The sequence below is a fragment of the Phaenicophaeus curvirostris genome, chromosome 26 (assembly GCF_032191515.1).
Source record: "Phaenicophaeus curvirostris isolate KB17595 chromosome 26, BPBGC_Pcur_1.0, whole genome shotgun sequence".
Taxonomy (NCBI): domain Eukaryota; kingdom Metazoa; phylum Chordata; class Aves; order Cuculiformes; family Cuculidae; genus Phaenicophaeus; species Phaenicophaeus curvirostris.
The window spans coordinates 6141187-6164201 of record NC_091417.1 but is presented as its reverse complement, the minus strand read 5'-3'; the positions used below and the strand labels follow the sequence as shown (position 1 = coordinate 6164201).

The 23015-nt window shown below is 47.6% G+C and overlaps 1 protein-coding gene across 1 annotated transcript in view; it reads left to right on the top strand.

Annotated features, from left to right (window-relative positions):
* The window catches only part of MAP3K14 (mitogen-activated protein kinase kinase kinase 14), a 29571-nt gene extending 7009 nt beyond the window's left edge, over positions 1–22562 (top strand). The window contains exons 2-16 of the mRNA XM_069877124.1: positions 1686–1958; positions 2484–2553; positions 4319–4529; positions 4657–5259; positions 6646–6783; positions 9276–9405; positions 10133–10264; positions 10939–11043; positions 12716–12879; positions 13242–13392; positions 14014–14364; positions 15598–15704; positions 18609–18753; positions 19813–19913; positions 20761–22562. Coding sequence (XP_069733225.1) covers positions 1706–1958; positions 2484–2553; positions 4319–4529; positions 4657–5259; positions 6646–6783; positions 9276–9405; positions 10133–10264; positions 10939–11043; positions 12716–12879; positions 13242–13392; positions 14014–14364; positions 15598–15704; positions 18609–18753; positions 19813–19913; positions 20761–20925 — 2826 coding nt within the window. The 5' untranslated portion in view covers positions 1686–1705 and the 3' untranslated portion in view covers positions 20926–22562. The remainder of the gene's footprint in view (positions 1–1685; positions 1959–2483; positions 2554–4318; positions 4530–4656; positions 5260–6645; positions 6784–9275; positions 9406–10132; positions 10265–10938; positions 11044–12715; positions 12880–13241; positions 13393–14013; positions 14365–15597; positions 15705–18608; positions 18754–19812; positions 19914–20760) is intronic.
* Positions 22563–23015: the final 453 nt, after the last annotated feature.

Sequence of the window (23015 nt, the reverse complement as noted above, 5' to 3'; positions counted from 1 at the left end):
GATTAACGATGGAAATGTTCATTTCAAGATTTTTGCACTTGAGTCACTAGAGGACTGGTGCGAGAAAGTGACCTCTAGACATGAGGGGAAATAGAGCATATTCTTGTTTAAAAGAAAACTCTGTTTTAACATTCCTGGAGTCCAAGGTGAGGGAATTGGGGGCAAAATCAAACCTGTTCTTTCCCCTGGGCTTGTGTCGGTGGGGGCTTAGGAAGCCCCTAACTCTTCACCTTCCTGACTTCCACCACACAGTATGTGCCGTCCTGCGATGCCTTGTCTCCATCCTTCCTTCTGCCTCTCCCTTTGCGCCCCTGGCTCCCTTCCACCTTCCCCAGTGCTGCCAGTTGGCCAAGATGTGGCATCTGCTGGGACTTGTTTGGAGCCGCGTTTACGCTAAGCGGTCAGGTAGCAGCCCTGCTGATTGATTCGCCAGCTGCTGCCAAGCCGAGGGGATTGTCTTTTCCAGCCCCATCCTCTGTCCAACACCGACCTGCATTAATGCAGATGCCATAAGAGCTCTGCTTTTGTCGGACTTGACCAAGGATTTCAGAAGTTATTGGTGATCAAGAGGAGGGAAGGGGAAGGAGAGAGGAGTTCTGTGTGGGCGGAACTGATCGCCTGGCCTTGTGTCATTGGTAGGAAAAATGAGAAATGGATTTGAGGGTGGCTGAGAACAAGGAAGAAAGTAATTAGGGAGACTTTATGGCCGTTTTCTGTGGTGTGAGACCACAATGTAATTTCTCCTCAGTGCACTCTAGGAGAAAATCTTTCATGTCTTCTCTGTTTCTGTTTTTTTTTGGGGGGGTGGGGGTGAATGTTCTTCCTGTTTAGTGATGCGAGAGTTCCCTCTTCTTTATGTTTTTACTGTTGTATTTAAGTGAAGGGAATATACCAAGAAGTAAATGTCCCTTTGAAACCTGTGCGGTCTCATATTTTTAATACTGAGAATAACCTGGAGTGCTGTGTCCACCTCTGGGGCCCTCAGCACAGGAAGGACGTGGAGCTGTCAGTGCGAGTCCAGAGGAGGATCCAAGGGCTGGAGCACCTCCCATCCAAGAACAGGCTGAGATAACTGGGGTTGTTCAGCCTGGAGAAGAGAAAGCTTATGGAGACCTTAGAGCAGCTTCCAGGACAGAAAGGGGCTCCAGAAAAGCTGGGGAGGGGCTCTTTGTCAGGAAGGGCAGGGACAGGATGAGGGGAACAGTTACGGTTTTCAGCTGCAAGAGGAGAGAGTGAGCTGAGATCTTAGGAAGAAATGTTTTCCTGTGAGGGTAGAGAGACCCTGGCCCAGGTTGCCCAGAGCAGTGGTGGCTGCCCCATCCCTGGAGGTGTTCAGGGCCAGGCTGGATGGGGCTTGGGGCAACTGGATCTAGTGGGAGGTGTCCCTGCCCATGGCAGGGGGGTTGGAACAGGATGGGCTTTGAGTCCCCTTCCAACCCAAAGCGTTCTGTGATTCTAAGGTTGATCATTCGGATCTTCACTGGTGCGAGTCAGGGATGGCAGGCTGGCAGTCTTGGGTTCTTTTTCAGCTCCATGCTCAGAGGTTGCGCAGGACCTTAGTTTGATTTAAGTCATGTCATAACCCGATGCTTTCAGCAGCCTCCTGATTCTCACGAACTTGAAGTTACTTCTGCCTGTGAAGTATTTTCACGAATGTTTTGCTTTGGTTTCTTGTTCTTACTCAGTGACTCTCTGAACCTGGGAAATGGCAGTGATGGGAATTACGTGCCAAGGAGCTCCTGATCCCGCCGTCAAGCACAAGAAGGAGCTCACAGCTACCAAGGGGCTGAACGAGACAGTGAGTGAAAAGCAGAGCAGTGCATGCAAAGTAGAAGATTCAAAGAAGGTCATCTTTCACAGTCAGTGGAAAATCCTAAATGATGTAATCACCAAAGGAACAGCAAAAGAAGAAACAGAAGGAGGCTGTGCATCAATTTCTATTATTGCCCAAGCAGAATGTAAGTAGCAGGGCGGCGTGCTCTTCATTGAGAAAAAGGAATGTGTAATGCAGTATGCTTTGCGCTCCTGGAGAGCTGAGATGAGATCTATTTGTAATCCCAGGCCGGGTGGAGATGGTGACACATCCCAGTCTCTATTTAGGAAGTTCGTGAAAGCTCCTAATAATGTGGCAGCATCCACTGAATGAAGCATAAATAACAGAACAACATGTGGCCATTGCTCCTAGCTGCTTTGGAAATCTGTGACTCTGTTCTTGGCTGACTTCTGAAAGGTGTTTTAAAAGACTGGGAGAAAGAGAAGGAAAACAAAATCAAGCTGTCAGGGTGATCAGGAGATGGGAGTGCTGGGAAGCTGTGGGCTGCTGGGAGAGGAAGAATGTCGTGTTGGTGATGTGGCACGGCTGTGTGAGATTTGTTGGGATCACTGGTTTAGCAAGCTGGTAGAGTTGTCTTAGTCTGGTTGTTACTAGGAAAGCCTTTGCCTGATACTGCAGACATGTGATGATCCTATTTTCTTTCACGCAGGTGAAAACAGTCAGGAGTTCAGCCCCACTTTATCAGAGAGATCCTTTATTGCTCATAGTAAGCGTTACAGGTGAGAGACCTCTTTTGTGTGTGCTGACTTCTTCCCAGGCACCCTGGCTCTTTGTGCTTACCATAACTTTTCCAAAAGTACTGTTGTTTGAATGAGCTTTCCTGGATGAGGCTCAGGAAGAGTGTATCTTTCCCCAGACATCTTGGAACCTTTTTGTGTTAGGAGAAAATACAAGTTGAAGCACAAAGCGCTAGAAACACCTTGCATTGTCTTATTGTAAATATCTGCTGATTTACTGGCCCTTGTAGCCTTCTGCCTCTCTTTCTGGGTGGCCAAATTCGTTTTGAAGTGACTGAGTGATTTTTTGAGGTTCATGGGCTTGAAGTAGAAGGATCCAAGGGAAAGTTTTCAATCTTTTTTAACTGTCCTGATGCGTTAGAAACCACATTACACCACCCTCTCTGAAAAGTGGGAAACTCAGGCTGTGGCTAGAAGTGGTCTTGAAAAAAGGGAACCATTTTGTTTCTGGGGAGAGTAAACAAAAGGGGATGAGAGAAGAACCTTTGCTTAATGACAACATCAGAAATAGAGTTGTGAAGAGAAGCTGAATGTGGCCAAGGGGGAGTAACAGTTGTGATGAAAATAAAGGCCTGGGACTTGCTTTTCTGAAGTTGCCTGGGAGTGAGCTGCTTCTTCATGAAGAATATGTGTCCTCTTGGGGTGCAATACAGGCCGACTGTAGAACCAAAGGCTGATTTGGGTTGAAAGAGACCTTAAAGCCTGTCTAGTTCCAATATCTTGCCATGGGCAGGGACACCTCCCACTAGATCCGGTTGCTCCAAGCCCCGTCCAACCTGATCTTGAACCCTCCAGGGATGGGGCAGCCACCACTGCTCTCAGAAAAACACCACCCTCACAGAAAAACATTTCAGATTCAAGGCAATGTGGTAATGCCATCACCTGGAACTCTTCTCATTGGATCTTTTAGCACTCAGTGGGGCACTGGTACAGCACTTCTGGCTGTGAACTGCATCAGTGCCCAGCAGAGGCAGATGATATCCTGCATAGCTCAACAGAACAGCTATGATTTCTTCATTTGAAGATCAAATATCCTGTCTTCTGTTACAACTCGATTAAAAAAACCCTAACTACTATGACTGGTAGTGAATAACTGCAGGCAAATGGTCCTCCCGAGAGTGGCCTCTGTTTGTACAGACCCACTTGGTGTTGGTCAGGGCTCTTTTGTGTCTGTATGTGTTCCTAGAAATCCTGTTCTACCAAGCTTCACAGGCCAGAACACGGGGGCTTTTTGATGCTATTTTATTTGAATGCACTTAATTATCCATTTTCTTTGATGCAAAGCCTATTCTTCTTTCAAATAGAGCAGGCATTTATGTAGGAGCACTTTTATTAATTTTCATAGGCTTTTAAAATCAATTGCATCTACACATAATCTCCATGTTCACTGTAAATCATGGACACAAACTGTCTCAAAGCAAGCTGGAGACACTCAGTGCTTTTCCCTCTCCTTCACTGTCTAGTCTTGCTCTTCCTTGTGGAATTTGCCAATACTGGGAGGCTTAATGCTTTGCTTCCCCCTCAGACCGCCTGTATTTCTTTCTTTCAATGCCAGGTACACAATTGTGCCTTGATATTTAAGTTACAAAGCTACATATTAGAAGGCAAGAAGTTATATTGTCGTTCTTTAAATCTCAGAGGGCAGAATCGCTAGTTCTCACTCTTGTTCTGTGGGCTGTAATTGCTGACTGGAGATGTGCTTTCACCGTCACATCTAAGACAACTCATGCGTTTTGGTTTCCAACAGCCGATCAGACAGTCTCGATCAAATCCCTAACAATGTGGCCCACGCAACGGAGGGGAAGATGGCACCTACCTGCTGGAGGGGGCGGCATCGTGGTAAGACGAAAAAGAAACGTCACAAGAAAAGATCCAAGCTGAAAATAAAAACTACGGCTGCTGGCAGGCAAGGTCCCAGAACTCCAGAACAAGAGAGCTGCACCCCGATTCCCGTCCAGGTGAGAATCCTGAAGCTTTTCTTTTGTGCTGCTGGGACCCCTGCAAACTCCTGACAATTCTCAGTTGAGTTTTGGGTTGCTATGCTGAAGTTCCTGCTCAGCTCTTTTGTTTTGTTTTACTTTCTAGGAGGATGAATCGCACCAAAATATTCTTTACAGAAACAGTTTTTGGGTTTCAGAATTTAACAAGGTTTATGATCCACTGCCGTTTGAGAAACCCGAGAAAGTTCTGTCCACGGGCAAACTCCATTCACCGACAAGCCAATACAAAACCGACCTGCACAAGTTGATAAGCCCTATTCAGTGCCTTAATCATGTTTGGAAACGGCACTATCAGAGGGACAATGTTCCACAGCCTGAAACCCTCCATCCTTTTCCCTACAATATAGTACGCCCTCATTTCCCACATTTGGACAATCCTCTCCATGCCCTGAAACGTAATGCTCTCGAGACATACTTCCATGGTGATCTCAACTATCAAGACAGTGAGCAGCGCTTATCGGGCCTCAATTTCGAATATAGTTTCCCCAAATGCGTCAATCAGTCCTTGAAAACCAGTTCGGACAAGATTTCTGTGGAAGAATACTTGGTAGACGCCTTGAAGGGCAGCGTGAGTCTTGGTGAGCCACAAAATTTAGCCAGCCTCGCCAAGACGTGGAGGGGAGGAGGTCTGGACCCGAAGGAACAGTTTCATGAAGCAGATGAAAATGAAGGCGTGCTACTTACTGAGGTGATCTTCTGTCCTACACTGTGGTGTCATGGAAGGCAGAGTTTTTGCTGGGCTTCAGAAGACAGATAATCTGCATCCACATGTTAACTTCTGTCTCTGGGGAGACCTTAGAGCAGCCTTCCAGTACCTCAAGGAGGCTACAGGAAAGCTGTGGAGGGACTTTATGCAAGGGAGTGTAGTGATAGGATGAGGGAGAATAGCTTTAAATTGGAAGGGGGAAGATTTGGATTAGACATGAGGAAGAAATTCATTACTATGAAGGTAGAAAGGCCCTGGCCCAGATTGCCCAGAGCCATGGTGGCTGCCCCATCCCTGGAGGTGTCCAAGGCCAGGTTGGATGGGGCTTGGAGCAGCCGGATCCCGTGGGAGGTGTCCCTGCCCATGGCAAGATGTTGAAACTGGATGGGCTTTGAGGTCCCTTCCAGCCCAAACCATTCCATGATTCTGAATGGTTCTTGATCTGATTGAAGACTGCCGCTTAAAGAAGTGGGTTTGCTTTTTGAAGGATATAAAGCCCTGTGTTCGACTCAGGGCTGTAATTTGTTCACTCGTTCACAAAATTTGCATGCTGGTCTGTGAGAACTTTTTCTGTGCTTAGTCAGTCTTCAAACACGGTCTCTCTGTCCCTGAAAGAGCCCGGTCCATTCAGGCAAACAGGCTACAGGGTTGGATTGGCTATGGATGACCTGGGCTGTGACAGACAGAAACCAGACAGATGTGAAGTGCGGAGGTGTAAAAAGCATGTCTGCTGCCTCTGCTGGGAAGCCAGCAACCTGCCCATTGTCCCTTGCTGAGCGCAGCACCTGGGCATAGCAAATGCATGTAAATCTCAGAGGCGTGATTCATTTCTGCTGAATTCAGTTCTCTCTTGCCACCTTAACCTCCTCTCCGAGGACTCTTCACTGGAACCAGTTTGACCCTGTCAGTATTGGCGGTGGAGTTCAGGTGTGACTTACCTGCATGAGTATATTTACACTGAGACCTGAGAAACCATCTCAGTCTGCTGGCTATAAAAACAGTTTAGCTCACACATAGATGTCTACGTTTAGTCATGTGAATCTTCTTTTATTCGTAGGATTTAGCTTCATAGCGATGTCCTGCATGTGAAGGGAATAGCTTGGAGCTCCAAAGGTATCTGGATACAGGTGTTTCTTTACAACAATGGGGTGCACTCAGTTACGTCAGAGCCCCCAGAAACCAAGTAGATCCTCCTGTATCATTTCTTCTCAAGCCCATGGCAGAAGTAATTATGTACAGGAATTGTTAGAGAGGTGTGGCGGTATCCGTCATTGTGCCTTTACTGAAACTGTTGGTCTCTCTCTGTGTAGCTCAACAGTTGAGTATTTCTTTCCTTGCTTCATCTTGTTTTCTGATTTCAACTTCCAGAAACTAAAGCCAGTGGATTATGAATACCGAGAAGAGGTTCATTGGACCAAGTGTCACGGTTCTTTGGGCATCGGCTCCTTTGGAGAAGTATACAAAATAGAGGACAAACAGACAGGATTTCAGTGTGCTGCCAAAAAGGTAATTATGGGTAAGAAAAGGGGACGGGGGGTTCCTGGCTTAAGAAGGCACATGGAGAAAAAGTTTTCTCCTTCCAGCTGCCATGGACTGTAGGTGCCTTATCATGGAGTCGCAGTGAAATCCTGGGTTTGGTGCTGAGAACAGGCCAAGAGCAGAGATTTCAGGAAGGCTCTCTGTTCCTGGTGACTGCGGGGAGAAACGATTGCGTGAGGTACCTGCTTATCCAACTGTTCTCGTCTTAAAATACACCTAGTGTAAACGGTGACACAGCAGGTGTTTCTTTGCTGAAAGAGAAGTAAAGCAGGAAAAGATACAGGCAGTCAGTAGGCTCTTAAAGCAGTGCCTTTTGTCTGTCCAGTGAGCGCTGTGCAATACCAGCCCATCGTACTGAGGTGATTCTGTTACAGGTGCAGCAAAGGATGTGCATTTTTCCAGAATCATAGAAAAGAATCATGGAATGGGTTGGAAGAGACCCCAAAGCCCAGCCAGTCCCACCCCCTGCCATGGGCAGGGACACCTCCCACTGGATCCGGTTGCTCCAAGCCCCATCCAACCTGGCCTTAAACCCCTCCAGGGATGGGGCAGCCACCACGGCTCTGGGCAACCTGGGCCAGGGCCTCCCCACCCTCACAGAAAAACATTTTGTCCTAAGATCTCATCTCAATCTCTCCTCTTTCAGCTGAAAACCACTCCTCCTCACCCTATCCTTGCACTCCCTGACCAAGAGCCCCTCCCCAGCTTTCCTGGAGCCCCTCTCAGTACTGGAAGCTGCTCTAAGCTTGTCCCAGCCATCTGTTGTGCAGCAGGGTTCGCCACTGTCACACAGTGCATGAAGCATGTGGAATATAACTTGAATCGGGCTATTGATTTGCCGGCAGCGATGGGAGGACCTCTGAGGTGAAGGCAGAGTGATAACACAAGCAAATGATGAGAATGTGAACTATTTTGTTTGAACTTAACACTTGAATAGTTTCGTCACCTCTGTGAACCAATATTTCTCGCATTACTCCAACAGAAAACTTCAAGAAGTGTGTGGGAAGTGTTTGTCTTGAGTACAAAAATACTAGGTGCAAAAAGAATTGGAACTTGAATTTTTCAGTTGAAAATGTTTACTTTTTCTTGTTTACACTGGTCTTAACTTGATGCATTGCCTTTGGAAAGGTGGAAGGGGTGAGACTAAGCCAGCTTGTCCAGGTTTTAACCATTTAATTTGTTGGCTATATAGAAGCAACATATTTAATGCACATAAAAATTTATTTCCTCTTCTGCCTCTTCACATTTTAGCTGTGGGATTTAGTGGCAACATGACCAGCTTGCTACCTGACAGTAATTTATTCTCCATTTTGCAAATACACAGTCTTAAGAGAAATAGCTGTTCCCAGTGGGGAATATTTTCAGGAAGGAGGAGGAGGAGTGCTGAAAAGACAGACATGAGAGTAGGAGAAGCTGAATTTGTTCAAAATGTCTCTTTTTTTTTTCCCGTAATTATTGGAGGACTTCAAAGGATGCTTCTGTAGATCCAGAATACATAGAATCACAGAATGGTTTTGGTTGGAAAAGACTTTTAAGATCAAATCCAGCCATCGATCCAGCCCCGCTAAGCCCGCCACCAGACCATGTCCCCAAGTATGACATCTACTCATCTTTTAAACCCCTCCAGGGATGGGGACTCGCCACCTCCCTGGGCTGCCTCTTCCAACATCTATCAGACCAAACTCTTAAACCAGTGAGTTCTAACATGCACATGGACCACTTACTCCTACATATTTCATTTACCACCAGTAACTCTGTGGCATCACTGCTGTCTGCCCGGGTCAGAAGGGGACTACCTGCCCTTACTTGGTGGTGTAAGCACCTGCTTTCCAAATTCTTGAGATTAAACAAAACCAGCTATAGCTGGATTGCTGACAGTGAAGAAACACGATACAACCTTTTCCCACCAGAATCTTAATGACTGATGTTTTACTCCTGTTTTTGTTTTATTTTGTTTGGCTGAACTTAGTGGATAGAGCTTTTCTTTAACTATTTCTCAATACAAACTGAATCCTACTTAAAAAGGTGATAGTGTCGATCACTGCTTCTGGCCATGCTTCCTATTCCTTCCTCTTTGGGGGATTTTTTGTTTTTGCCAAGTACTGCATCATCCTTAGATATTTATTTCATCTTACATGAAATCAGAAAGCTTAGGTTGTCAGCCTTACCTGAGACAGAAAGTACCTTTCTCCTGAAGATTACCAGTACTCAGCCATAAGCCAGAGGTATTGCAACCTGACATCTTCTTTTTTGACGAGTCTTGACTTCACTGGGGCACCGGGGCAGAATCTTTCTGAGCGTTCCCATCTCTCACTGCACCTGCTGGTTTCTGCTAGTGAAGGTGATGCTTGTGCCTCTGCTGTCGAACAGCACGGGACGCAGACCCAGGCATCAGGGAGGGCTGATGCTGCCAAGGTCCATCACAGACTTTGTTCAGTGCTGCTTCTTTCTTCCTCTAGGTACAAGTTGAACACTTCCGCGCCGAAGAATTAACGACATGTGCTGCGATAACAAGTCCTAAAGTTGTCCCCTTGTATGGAGCTGTGAAGGAGGGACCTTGGGTGACCATCTTCATGAAGCTGATGGAGGGTGAGAAGGGAACAACGGCGTGGAAGCACCATTGTTAACTGCTGAATGCAGTGGACGTTGATCTCCTCTTCCTCCTGCCCCAGTTTTAAATCTGTTAATGCTTTCATGTATCCAGAGTGTTCCTAGTGTTAATTCCTGAGTGGGCTGGGGTAGGTATGTGCAACCCCTGCTGGTGTGTAGCAATGGTCTGTCTTGCGGGAAGTCATTTCCAGTCCTGCTTCAGTCTAGTTCAACGTGTAACTCTTGAACAGCAGCTGCAAATTCTCACTAGAACACAAAATGGTGCTGGTTTTTGCTTTCGTGTTTATCTGCATGGCGCCACATCAAGCACATTGTACTGGAAGAGGGGATGCTGTAATGTAGATGCTTCCATTGCCTGGTGCTCATTTTTCCAGCCACGACATGGGAAACGCAGCCTGTGAAGAATCAAGCTGGTGATCAGGAGCACCTAGAAGCGTCTGATAGGATCACAGAGTCATTCCTTTTGGTACAAAGCAACACCATTGAACTGACAATAAGCAAAAGGCTTCACGAAGAAGGCCAGTTTCTTTGGGCAGTAGAACTCTGGGAATAAACAAAAGGAACAGGCCCGTGTGCGGAAGATAAAAGCTGTCAGACCTGGCAGTTCTCTTTTTTTTTTTTTTTTGTCAGAAACAATGAAGAATGTTGATGATGCTGGGGCGAATTTAAAGATAAGCTAACATGGACTCTCTGGATTCCTTCCTAGGTGGCTCACTGGGTCAGCTAATTAAACAGAGCGGCTGCCTGCCAGAGGACAGAGCCCTCAGTTATTTGGGCCAGGCGTTAGAGGGCCTGGAGTATCTTCATGCTCAAAACATTCTCCATGGAGACGTAAAAGGTAGGATGGTACTTGAGGTACCTTGTTCTTCCATCTTGCTTAGAAGGGGCAAACCACTTGGACTTCCCCTCCTCCACCAGGGGAGGTTCAGGCTGGACATCAGGAAAAAATTTTCACAGAAAGGGTCATTGGTCCCTGGCAGAGGCTGCCCAGGGAGGGGGTTGAGTCACCTTCCCTGGAGGGGTTTAAGGGACGGGTGGACAAGGTGCTGAGGGACATGGATTAGTGATTGATGGGAATGGTCGGACTCAATGATCCAGTGGGTGTTTTCCAACCTAGTGATTCTTTGATTCTGTGAGATGAAGTTGCTGAGTGGCAAAAGCTTATTTACTAGGTTTTTCAGTTCTGTGTTTGAGATTAGAGCAGAACTTGGTTCCGAACAGCTGGGCGTATCATAGTTGTCACCTTTTTCCTTCTGTCATCCGGAGGTCTGACAGGCTGTTTGCCCAGGCTGCCCACCACCGGGGTAGGAGAATCTCTAGGGCTGATAATTGGTAACTTATAAGTAGAAATAATTATAGTTTTGTTCTTGCTTAAGCCAGTGACACTTCATGGGATTTACAGACCTCAGTTTGGGCTCAAAAAACTGTGGTTCTGTTGGCTTTTGACTTTTTTTCCATCTCAGTCATCATAATACAAAGGACACTGACTAATTCAAAACTTCTCATTGCCAGCGGAAAATGTGCTCTTGTCAGATGACGGAAGCAGGGCTCTCCTGTGCGACTTTGGTCACTCTGCTCACCTTCACCCAGACGGCCTGGGAAAGTGCCTGGTCACAGGTAAGGATTCTCTGCTGTGATTTTAAGGAATTGCCTTACTGACTCACTCTTTCTATTTGAATATTTGCATGTGGCTAATTTACCAGCTACTGTGTTTCCCAGACTTAACGGTGCTCATAGTGTTGCATTTATTGATATGACTGTGATGTGCCCCACTGACAGCTAGGATGAACCTCAGACTGGGAGCTGCTCCTTATCTCCATGTTGTATTCGTTGTAAGATTATTTCAGCATGCTATACTCAGGACAATGAAAATCACACCAAAATTGCAAGAATCATAGAATTATGGAATGAGTTGGGCTGGAAGGGACCTTAAAGCCCATTCAGTTCCACCCCCTGCCATGGGCAAGGACACCTCCCACTGGATCTGGTTGCTCCAAGCCCCATCCAACCTGGCCATGAACACTTCCAGGGGTGGGGCAGCCACGGCTTCTCTGGGTGCCTCACCAGTGCCTCGCCATCCTCATCATGAAGAATTTCTTCCTAATGTCTAATTTAAATCCTCCCCCCTGTAATTTAAAGCCATTCCCTCTCGTCGCGTCACTCCAGGCCCTTGTAAAAAGTCCCTCCCCAGCTCTCCTGGAGCCCCTTTCAGTACTGGAAGCTGCTCTAAGGTCTCCCCAGAGGCTTCTCCAGGCTGACCATCCCCAACTCTCTCAGCCTGTCATCATAGCAGACATGCTCCAGCCCTCGGATCATCCCCATAGACTCCTCTGGACCCGTTCCTACAGTTCCATCTCCTTCTTCTGTTGGGGATTCCAGATCTGGACACAGGAATCCAGGTGGGGTCTCTCCAGAGTGGAGCAGAAGGACAGAATCCCCTCCCTCACCCTGCTGGACACACTTCTTTGATGCAGCCCAGGACACAGTTGGCTTTCTGGGCTGCGAGTGCACCAGCTCTTGTTGAGCTTCTCATCAATCAGTAAGAAATCACATTGATACTTAAAAGTCTAACCTTGACTTGTCATGTAACTTCACTGAACAGCTGGAGAATCCCGACCTCCACCAAAGCAAAATTCCTTCCTGACTTTTGGGCAGTTAAACTTTACGGTTAATGCAGCTGTTCAACAAGAAGAATGTTTTCTAATGCCAAGCTCACCAATGGAGCATCATGCTTTGCCTCCCAGATCTGCTTGGAAGGGGAGTTTAATTCTTTTTGTGTGTATAAGGGATAGGACAGATATGGAGAGGAGGCCTATAGGAAAGCTGGGGGGGTGCTTTTTATCAGGGAGTGAGTGTAGTGATGGGATATGGGGTAATGGTTTTAGGCTGAAAGAGGAGATTTGGATTGGATATTGGGGAAGGTTCTTCCTGTGAGGGTGAGGAGGCCCTGGCCCAGGTTGCCCAGGGCTGTGGTGGCTGCCCCATCCCTGGAGGTGTTCAAGGCCAGGTTGGATGGGGCTTGGAGCAACCGGATCCAGTGGGAGGTGTCCCTGCCCATGGCAGGGGGTGGAACTGGATGGGCTTTGAGGTCCCTTCCAACCCAAATCATCCTGTGATTCTATGTAGCCTTCAGACAACTTATAAGAGCAGACATTCTGCTTCTTGGGTTAAGGTGACTTGTTTCTCCCTTTAACTGGAAAGACGAGGAGGCTGCCTTAGACTTCCCAGCAGTTGCATTGGAACAGTTCTCCGGTTTACATGCAGTGAGTTTTCATTTGAATGGTTTTAGGGAACTACGTGCCTGGCACAGAGACTCACATGGCTCCGGAGGTGGTCATGGGGAAGCGCTGTGACTCCAAGGTGGATGTCTGGAGCAGTTGCTGTATGATGCTGCACATGCTGAACGGGTGCCACCCTTGGACCCAGTACTACAACCACCCGCTCTGCCTGAAGGTGAGTGACTCAATGTATCTCTGGTAACAGCTCGGTGAGCCTGTACAATCTCATCGAACCTGGGCTGTCATTTCAGGAAGGCTGGCTATGAGCCAGCTGGACAACTAGGATTCTGTAGCCTTGCTTTGGAAGCCAATCATTTCTTACGCCTCTGAGGCTTCCGTGCACACTTGGGGCCATTTCTTTCCTATCCTGCTTACAGCCTGGGCATGACTTTTAGCCATTCTGCTGCAATAAAATTACTGCTCAGGTCTCTCATGCTGTAATTTCAGTTGGAAACGCTCTCAGGGTGGGAAGAACCTTTCTGAAATTAAATGAAGCCTCCCTGGTCTAACCTCTTTCGCTTCCTGTTTGTTACACAGATAGCTAAAGAGCCACCTCCTCTGAGGGAAATTCCACCTTCCTGCAACCCTCTCACTGCTGAGATTATTAAAATGGGTCTGGAGAAAGAGCCTGTTCAGAGAGCATCTGCGTCTGAACTGAAAACTAAGACCAGTGTTGCACTTGAAGAAGGTAGAAATGTCCTGTATCTAAAGCTTCTTCTCCACACCAGTAGAGTGGATGGTTGCTGATTAAGTCAGAGTGATCCTATGGGGAATACCAGTATATTTTACTGTTCAGTGTGGCCTTTGCACAGGCTTCAGCACTGATGGAGGGGTTTGGGTTGATAGCTTTTGCCTGCAGCTGGGTGTTTCTCACCCAAATAAATGAAAATGTCCTGTGTGCTGTCACACGCTCGTTCTTCCTTCTCTGCTCAAAGCAGACGATGTTGTGCTTTACGTGGATTTTTTCATGTGTGCTCTGGCTGGGCTCATATTCAGCCAAAGTATAAACTGCATCCAGTGAGCCAGAGCCTGGTGTGCAGCAAAACCGAAAGCAGAGGTTTAGTGCATCCTGACCTGCAACTCACGCTTGTGGTTTTGCCTCTAGGACTATCCGTCATTTATTTCAACATAGAACCTTTCAGCAGGACTGTAATACAGCAGGCATTTGTCAAGGTGATCTGGTTTTGTCTTTTGGAGAAGCTGAGTGCTTTACAGCAAGATACAGTTCAGAAGCTCTTATTGTGAAGCAAAAACTTTAGCTCTTTGTTTTCTTTCTTTGATAATGTTTGTATGCTTTTTGGTTTTACAGTGGGAGGTGTGACAAGCCCCTGGAAAGGTGAATACAGAGAGCCTAGACATTTCTCTTTGAACAAAGACAACAATCCACAGACGTCCCTGTCCCCAACAGTGAGCCCAGTTTCTGAGACTGGTTCTGACCCAAAATTGGCAGTAAAAGTTTCTTGTGCAAGCCCAGTCCTACCCCCACCATCTCTGGAACAAAGAGAGAAGGCCGAGGGAACCCCTTGGAACATGAGCAAGGAGTTATCCAAGACCTGGGATCCTCCACCCCTTTCCTCGACTCCTCTCCCCCTGAAGAGCAGCAGCCAAGTGGAGAAAGCAACAACCATTTCGGAACAAGAGCTTCAGCAGCTGGAAATAGGTAAGCGATGTGCTGTGTGGGGAATTCGGCTCTGGGCTTGTGAGCAGGACAAAAATACAGCTGCTTCATTTGGCCTCTTGACAGTTATTGCTGGGGTTTGAGCTTGGATGTCATTTTGTTCGTAGTTCTCCTCTCACTACACAAATTGTTCAGCCTTCCTTGAAATTACCAAAACTAGTAGTTCTTAACCAGTTAACTGGGCCACAAAGGTAGTGCTCAGGATTTCCTTCCACTCTGAACAGTGGGGAGAACTTTGATGAGAGGTGCAGGAAGCTTTAAACTAACAGCCAGCTTCAGGTTGTGCTTACGTGCACTGTGGAAACAGTGCCTGTGATTCCAAATTCATCTGAAATGTTGGTTTTTCAAACATAATTCTTTTAATAAAGGGATAAGACTATTGGATGGGGAATGTCAAGCAAAGCAGGATAGTTGAAATCAGTCTGCAGCTGTTCTGTTCTGGGCTTTGGAAAACCTATAGCCACCAGCCAACAAATTTGATTAGCGGCAGCAATCCAGAGTTTGAAAACTAGCAGTAAGTTCACTGTGAAAATCAGTGGAGTAACTGTCCAGTTCCATTGCCCCTGTAGAACTCAACCTCTCGCTTTTGTATTGCATATTTTCTAGTCTTTTTAAATGAATTTAAAGCTTCAAGCTGGGAAAAAAGTGTCTTGAAATGTAACTGTTGGCACAGAAGTGAGGAAGGGCATTTTAGGGGTCAGCTTTCTTCTCAAAGGGCTTTGGTTCTTCAACAGCCTTGTAAGGTCTGGATATTATCAGTACAAGTTACTGCAAGAGTTGAGTACATAAATTTGTCCTTTCCCTGGCTTTAATGCGTATGGATCTAGAGGGAAGACCGATAGGTGACATAAGCTGAAAGAGGGGAGTTGGGGGGTGGAACTGGATGGGCTTTGAGGTCCCTTCCAACCCAAACCATTTCATGATTCTATGATAACGGGCAAGAGCTTGACAGGTCTGAGTGCTGGTGCCGTCTCTGGCATTTTGCACATCATCACACACGTCTTCTGTCCTTTCTTCCTCGGTTTCCCTGTTCTCACAGTGGTGCCATAGCCTCTGCTTAGCAGAGGTGTTGTGCGTTGTGTTTGCAGACACTAATATCAGTGTTCATTAGATAAGGCTGAAGAAGCTTTGGGCATTAATTGCAGTAACTATGATTAGAGCAGGGAGGCAGGAAAGGAAACACTGGAAATGTCTTCTCTTTCTTTTTGCTTGCAGAACTGTTCTTGAACAGCCTTTCACAGCCTTACTCGCTGGAAGAGCAAGAACAAATGCTTTCATGTCTCAGCATCGACAGCCCGTTCGTGTCGGATGCCAGTGAGAAGGTGGGTATCGATGGATGCTCACCGTGTTAAAGAGGGTGGCAGGGTAACCACCTCTGGAGACTGGAAGCTCTTGCCCATAGACAGATGAAGCTTCTCATGATAAATGGTAAATGGAGTTAACTCCAGCTGGAGGCCAGTGACAAGTGGTGTCCCCAGGGCTCAGGGCTGGGTCCAGCCCTGTTCAATGTCTTTATCAATGACCTGGATGAAGGCATCGAGTGCACCCTTAGCAAGTTTGCAGACAACACTAAGCTGGGTGGAACTGTGGATCTGCTGGAGGGTCGGGAGGCTCCAGAGGGATCTGAACAGGCTGGACCCATGGGCTGAGACCAATGGGATGAGGTTTAACAAGACCAAATGCCGGGTCCTGCACTTGGGGCACAACAACCCTATGCAGTGCTACAGACTAGGAGAAGTCTGTCTAGAAAGCTGCCTGGAGGAGAAGGACCTGGGGGTGTTGGTTAACAGCCGACTGAACATGAGCCAGCAGTGGCCCAGGTGGCCAAGAAGGCCAATGGCATCTTGGCTTGGATCAGAAACGGCATGACCAGCAGGTCCAGGGAGGTTCTTCTCCCTCCGTACTTGGCCCTGGTGAGACTGCTCCTCGAATCCTGTGTTCAGTTCTGGGCCCCTCACCACAAGAAGGATGTTGAGGCTCTGGAACGAGTCCAGAGAAGAGCAACGAAGCTGGTGAAGGGGCTGGAGAACAGGCCTTATGAGGAACGGCTGAGAGAGCTGGGGGTGTTTAGCCTGGAGAAGAGGAGGCTGAGGGGAGACCTCATTGCTCTCTCCAACTCCCTGAAAGGAGGTTGTGGAGAGGAGGGAGCTGGCCTCTTCTCCCAAGTGACAGGGGACAGGACGAGAGGGAATGGCCTCAAGCTCCACCAGGGGAGGTTTAGGCTGGACATTAGGAAAAAATTCTTCACAGAAAGGGTCATTGGGCACTGGCAGAGGCTGCCCAGGGAGGGGGTTGAGTCACCTTCCCTGGAGGTCTTTAAGGCACGGGTGGACGAGGAGCTAAGGGGAATGGTTTAGTGTTTGATAGGAATGGTTGGACTCGATGATCCGGTGGGTCTCTTCCAACCTGGTTATTCTATGATTCTGTGATTCTATGATTCTTGCTGCTTTTTGACACCCTGTTTGCTGGAGAGCACCTTGGGAAGGAATCTTTGTTCTTGGACAGCCGGGTATTTAGGGTTGTAGTTGTTCTTCAGTTTACTATCCAGCGTGAATCCCTTTCTCCAGTTGCTCTCCTGTGCTGTATCCTCACAGTAAGCATCAAGTGTCTGAATATGGAAAATCTCAGTGGTCTTGACCCTCCCTATGCAAAAGAAAGGAACAGAAGGAGCAGTGGTGAGCGTAAGACCTGTACTAAGTTGGACCAGACAGCTGCTCAGCCCTGGATCTGCTTCCCAGCAATGGCCACTAAAGGGATGTTTAAAAAAGACCAGAAGAACAAAGACTCTGATCTGATTCATTCCCAGCCTATGGATCTGTTCTTTGTGGGCTTCTTTTGACCCATTCATACCAATAATTTATGTGGTCTAAGTTATCTAAAGACTAGCTTTAATTTTGTTTGCTCTGCCTCTGGTGTTGAAGTACCAGTGACAAACGCTGAATAAGCCTTGTTGAAGCAGGGTGGGTCATAAGCCCTCAGTCCTTGTTTTCAAAGAGAGTCCAAAATTGCGTAGCCTGCCATCTACAGGAGTCATTTCTGACTGTGAGCATCTTTCTTTCCTATTTCTGTTACTCTTCCCAGCCCTCTGATGCTTTTTGAGGAGCAGTGAGCAGAGTTCTGCACAGCAGTTCAGGTGTGCAGCATGGGATGGGACTCTGCTTCTTTTTTCCCCCTAATCCTACCATTCAATTTGACTTTTGACTGGTACTTAGCGCTGCGCTGATGTTGTCAGATTGACTTTCTGTGGCTCCAAGATAGTACAGGCTTTTCAGAGCAGCACAGCGGTGCAGGGTCCATAGTTGTTTATGTACAGTTAACTGCTTTCCTGTGTTATTTGTCACCTGTTGACGCTAGAATTGTATCTGATGCTTTATCCTTCTGTCACTCAGAATGATAAAACCCTCTTTTCTCATCCTGCTCTTCATCTGTTTATTGATTTGACTATTGAGAGTATCTTATCATAGGATCATAGAATAGTTTGAGTTGGAAAGGACCTTAAAGATCATCCATTTCCAAACCCCCTGTGACAGGCAGGGACACCTCCCACGGATCAGGCTGCCTAAGGCCCATCCAACTCAGCCCTGAACCCCTCCAGGGATGGGGCAGCCACCACTGCTCTGGGCAACCTGTTCTAGTGCCTCCCCACCCTCAGCATGAAGAAATTCCTCCTTATGTCTAGTCTAAATCTGCCCCTCTCCAGTTTGTACCCACTGACTCTAGTCCTATCACTCCAGGCCTTTATAAACAGTCCCTCCCCAGCTCTTTTGTAGCCCCTTCAGGTACCAGAAGGTCACTGTAAGGTCTTCCCAGAGCCTTCTCTTCTCCAGGATGAATAAGCCCAACTCTCTCAGACTGTCCTCGTGCTCCAGCCCTCTGATCATCCTTGTAGCCTCCTCTGGACCCGTTCCAACAGCTCCATCTCCTTCTTGTGTTGAGGATTCCAGAACTGGACACAGGACTCCAGATAGGGTCTCACAAGAGAGGAACAGAGGGGCAGAATCACCTCCCTCCCCACACCTCTCTTGGTGCAGCCCAGCTTGTCTGCAAACTGTTGCGTTGCCATTCATCCCATTTTGTAGATGGCAGGTAAATGTCAAATAACTCAGGACGCAGCCTTAGATCCCTCTGGATTTCTACCTTTTTCTTCCTGAAGTTGTATTAATGTTTATCTCATGGAAGCTCATTTTCTTTAGGAGCCATTGACAAACTTCTGCTTGCTTCTGCAGAACTCCATGAAGGCCTCTCATAGCTTGAGGGACACTATGAGCTCTGGGATTCATTCCTGGAACAGCCAGGCGGATGGACAGAGCTTCAGTTGGAACAACCTGCTGAACCGCAGTCGGCACACAGACACTCCCAGCCATTTCAACGGTGAGTCTGAATTCCTGAAGCTTGGATCAGTGGTCTGGTCTCATTTTCCAGAGGGTCTGAGATAGAGAGTCTTTGAGCTCTTATACTCTCTGTCAGCACAGACCCTCCTACAAGCACACGCATTGTCAAGAGGCCCAGTTTGGCTCAGTCATTGATGAAGCAGGTGCTGAATTACTTGAATATAATTTGCTTACTTAATAACCCACAATATCTAAAAGAATCTGAAGCAGATCACCAAAATTGCAGTCCAGCATCTTATTTCACTTGCTTGGTTCCTTGCAGGGATCAGTTGTTTCCCTGATCCATTGCAGCTTCTTTCTGCACTTAAGCAAAGGACAGGCTGCTGAGTGACAACTCTGTTTTGATAGGTTTTATCAACAGTCTTGCTATACTTCTGTGTAGTTTGTTGGATATTTATGGAAATCACAACATCATTTATCATAATTATCCCATAAAGAGGTCTGAAATGTAATATCACCACGGGGATTTGTTCCCCAAATATAGAGCATGATGGCACACACTACAGGCTGGTGCCAAAACATAAAACCACAGCAAACCGTACCACTGCCTGTCAAATGTGACAGCATTAGTACAGAGAAAAATGTTAAAATACTTTCTCAAACACAAATAAAATCCCATCTTCAAAGCTCTGTGTTTTTCACAGTACCTACAGGAGGCACCCAAGTCCGTGTGGTCTGGTAAAAACCAGAGAGGATCACGAACACACAGAGACTGGTTCAGATTTGTATGCCTGCCTCGTGCAGCTGCCATGTACAAAAATATGTGTTTCTTAACCATAAAGGTCTGGAAAGTAGTTTTGAGGGCATTTTGTGCAAGTCGATACGTCCCTTCAGCTGCTTTCTTGCGAAATCCAGCTCTGCTCTGTGATTGTTGTCTTCAGCAACACCTCCGTGTCAGCAAAAGACCTACAGAAATTAAATGCTTAATGACAAAACTGAGTTCTTCTCATCTGTGTGCCTTGCCAGGTAATTTTGGTGTTGGACTGTGAAGTCTTTATGCCTACAGCAGACATGAGTGACTTCTTTTGTGCTTTTTCAGGAGTGAAAATCCAGATCCAGTTACTAAGTGGAGAAAATTTACACATCAGGGATTTCCACAGGACAAAGGTGGGAGACATTGCCACTGGGATAAGCAGCCAGGTGAGACAAAGCTGGGAGTGAAGCACAGCATTTCATCTGAGAAGCAATTTCTTCTCTAATGCAACTGTGTGATGGCTTAAAACCAGTGACCCAGAAGTCTGCTCAGGGATCCTAATGACCCATTTAGTAAAATAACTGCAGTGCTCCTGTTCCGAGTGATTCCAGAAGATGTTTTCTGAACCGTAAGCCATTGCTAATTGTAAGGGGGACTCTAGGTATCTCCATCTTGGCAAGTACCTGTGCTGGAGCTCGAAAATCCTGCTTGTCACCTCTAAATTCTTTCCCCTCTGCCTAAAGGATGATTTTTTCATCAAGAGCAGCACTGTCAGCTGAGGGACATGGGCTGTGGTTGGCTCTGGTCCTTCCTGCCAGTTAGGTTGGAGGAGGTATTGGCAGCTCTACCTCGCTGTGGGCCTCTTTGGCAGTGCCTGGAAGGAACCCCTGAGTGTTTGTGGGACTGTGACTCATCTGGGTGTCAGATGCGGTGATCCTCTCCAAGCAAAGAGCTTGCACAAATCCAGAAGATGATTAGTGGTGCTGGTTCTCAGCACGCTCCGTTTCCTTGGACATAACACAGCCAATATCGCTTGCCTGCGGAGTTCACAGTGCCCAGACCTTGGCAGCTCAGGAGCCACCAACGATGGTCAAAAACATGGGTGAGACAATTTGTCAGTAGGGTGAATGCTCCCTAGTCCAGTTTCTGAGATACTTCTTCACAAGAGAAGGTTAGGATGTTCCTGCCAAGCACAAGCCTTTCTCCGGGAGCTTTTCTTGGGTTGGGAAACTGTTTGCTGGTTTGATGTTCTGACTTGAAGTACCACTCAGAGCTGTTTGTTCTGCTTCACAGATCCCAGTCCCTGCTTTCAGTCTGGTGACTAAGGAAGGGCAGCCGGTTCGCTACGACATGGAGGTCCCCGACTCTGGGATCGAGCTGCAGTGCACCCTTGCCCCTGACTGCAGTGTCAGCTGGACGTGGCGAGTCAAACATGGTCAGCTGGAGAACAGACCATGAAGTCGTTCCTGTTTTGGAGGGTTTTACCTTGTTGAAAGAAGGAATTGCAAAAGCTTCCAACCACCCCTGCCATGGAACACCAAGTGCAGTTGCTGGTGTTTTGTGCTGAAGTAGGATAGCGGTGCAGCAGCTCACTGCTCTCAGGCCTCACTTCTGTTGTCTGTTCTGATCAGTTCCAAGACAATGTCCTGAGCTTAGATGTTCCCAGAACAGTGAGAATTACTTGTTTCGGGTGTGAGTGTTAGGTTGAGCTTGGAGTGGTAGGCGGAAATTCCTGCTTTTCAGAGGAATGCGATTGTGCTTTTCAGGAGCAGAGAGGGCTTGGATGAGAACTCCTGTTCCTCAGCCTCCGAGGTGCAGCCGGTAGTTGCTGGGTTTGCCCAAAAGAGGAGGCTGGGTATCTTCAGTGCAGCTGTGGTTGTTTGCGCTGAGGGGAGCTGGCGGATTTCCTTCTCGCTGGAGGAAAAACTGAATGTTTCTGTAGGCTTTGGGTAGCATCATCTCTACCTCAAGCCTTTTGCATGGGGAAAATCAACAGCAGTAATTAGCTGGGTTCTTGGTTTCACCTCCCACCCTTCCCCGCAGACGCTTCCTTCTTGAATCAGAAAAGAACTTTGTTCCCAGAAAGAGCTTTGCTTGCAGCTCTCATCTTCAGATCTCCTCCCCAACTCAGGAGGGAGCTCTCTGGTGCTCTCTCTGGTGCTCTCTCTGGTGTTGCTGCCGGCCTTGTCTGGCAGGAGGGCAACAGAAGGGGATGTTGTTCCTGAGTGGACAGGGTGGGAGAATCCCAATCCTCCATCCTGTTCCCACTGCTGACTTGGGACTTGATGGGAATTGTCCAGTCCAGGCAGCTCCCCTTGGAAGGGGAAGGGACAGTGCCTGAGGCAGCTCAGACAAGGTCTGAATTCTGCTGTGGTGTTTATAGAAGCCTCACTCCCAACTGGCGATCCGGCCGGTTGCTCAGCCCCTCCGCTAGAGCTCGGTGTCCCAGTTCCGTGGGGCGCGTCAGCTCAGCCAGGCTTCACCAGCACTCACGGACTGGCACGAGGCTTCGTGCTGCTCCCCTTCTGTCAGCAAGTGTTAAAGGAGTGGGATGGGCAGCTGGGCCCTTAATGCCTTAAGCTTTGAACTTGTTTTTTACTGATTTGTGAGTTGTTTGGTGTTTACTGAGACTGCAGGGGTCACATTCAGATGGGAGGTGCTGCCAGCTCTTCTGTAACCCAGAATAAACCCAGAGGGAGCGGCGAGCTGTGGGTGGACTTCCTTAGGATTGCCCCAAGTCCTTGCACGCCTGGACATCACGGTCACTTCCCGTGTGCTGTTCCACCGTGGCCTCTGAGCAGGAGCTCTCTACATCCAGACTGAGTAGAGGAACAGCTCCCCGAAAGCTGAATCCGTGCTGGTTCTGGGGTGCACAACAGGGCAGGAATGTCTGCAGTGATGTTCACTTAGAAAATAGCTGGGAAAAGTTGTCTTCTGGGCCTCCCTTTTTGAGGACCAGGGCTCCTTAAGCAACTGCTGCTCCTTCCCTCTGGTCTCCCAGAACACGGGCTGGGTTTGATCCACCAGGCAGTGACATCCCGAGCAGAAAATGAAAGTTGTGCTGCAATAAAAAAGGTGGAACTCTCGAAGAAAAATTCAACTTGTCACCACTGTGGGTATATTCTTATAGCACTTTTTGTTCTAAAGCACTTAATGTTGTCCAAAACAGACACCTAATAATTATAACTGAAATGCCGCATCGAGAGTCTTTTTAGTAAGCAGTTAACACATTACTTCTCTTCCAGGAAGGAGTGGGGGGAATGGGTAGGTTGGCTCGATTTTGTTTTTTCAGATGCCATAAACTACTAAGAGCTGTGGGCTCTGGAGCAGGAGGGCTCAAAATGCTTTCCCAGGAGCTCCCAAGCATATATTCCGTGCACCAACCCATCTCCCCACGCCTGGCACCCTTCCTGGGCTTCCTCTTGAGCAGGGAGGAGAAAAACCTGTTGGCTGTTTCTAAGAAGAGCCTGTCGATGATGTGTCAACATGACACGTGGCTGTTGGTGATGTGTCAATACGAAAGCGTGATCCGTTCCCTTCTCCAAGAC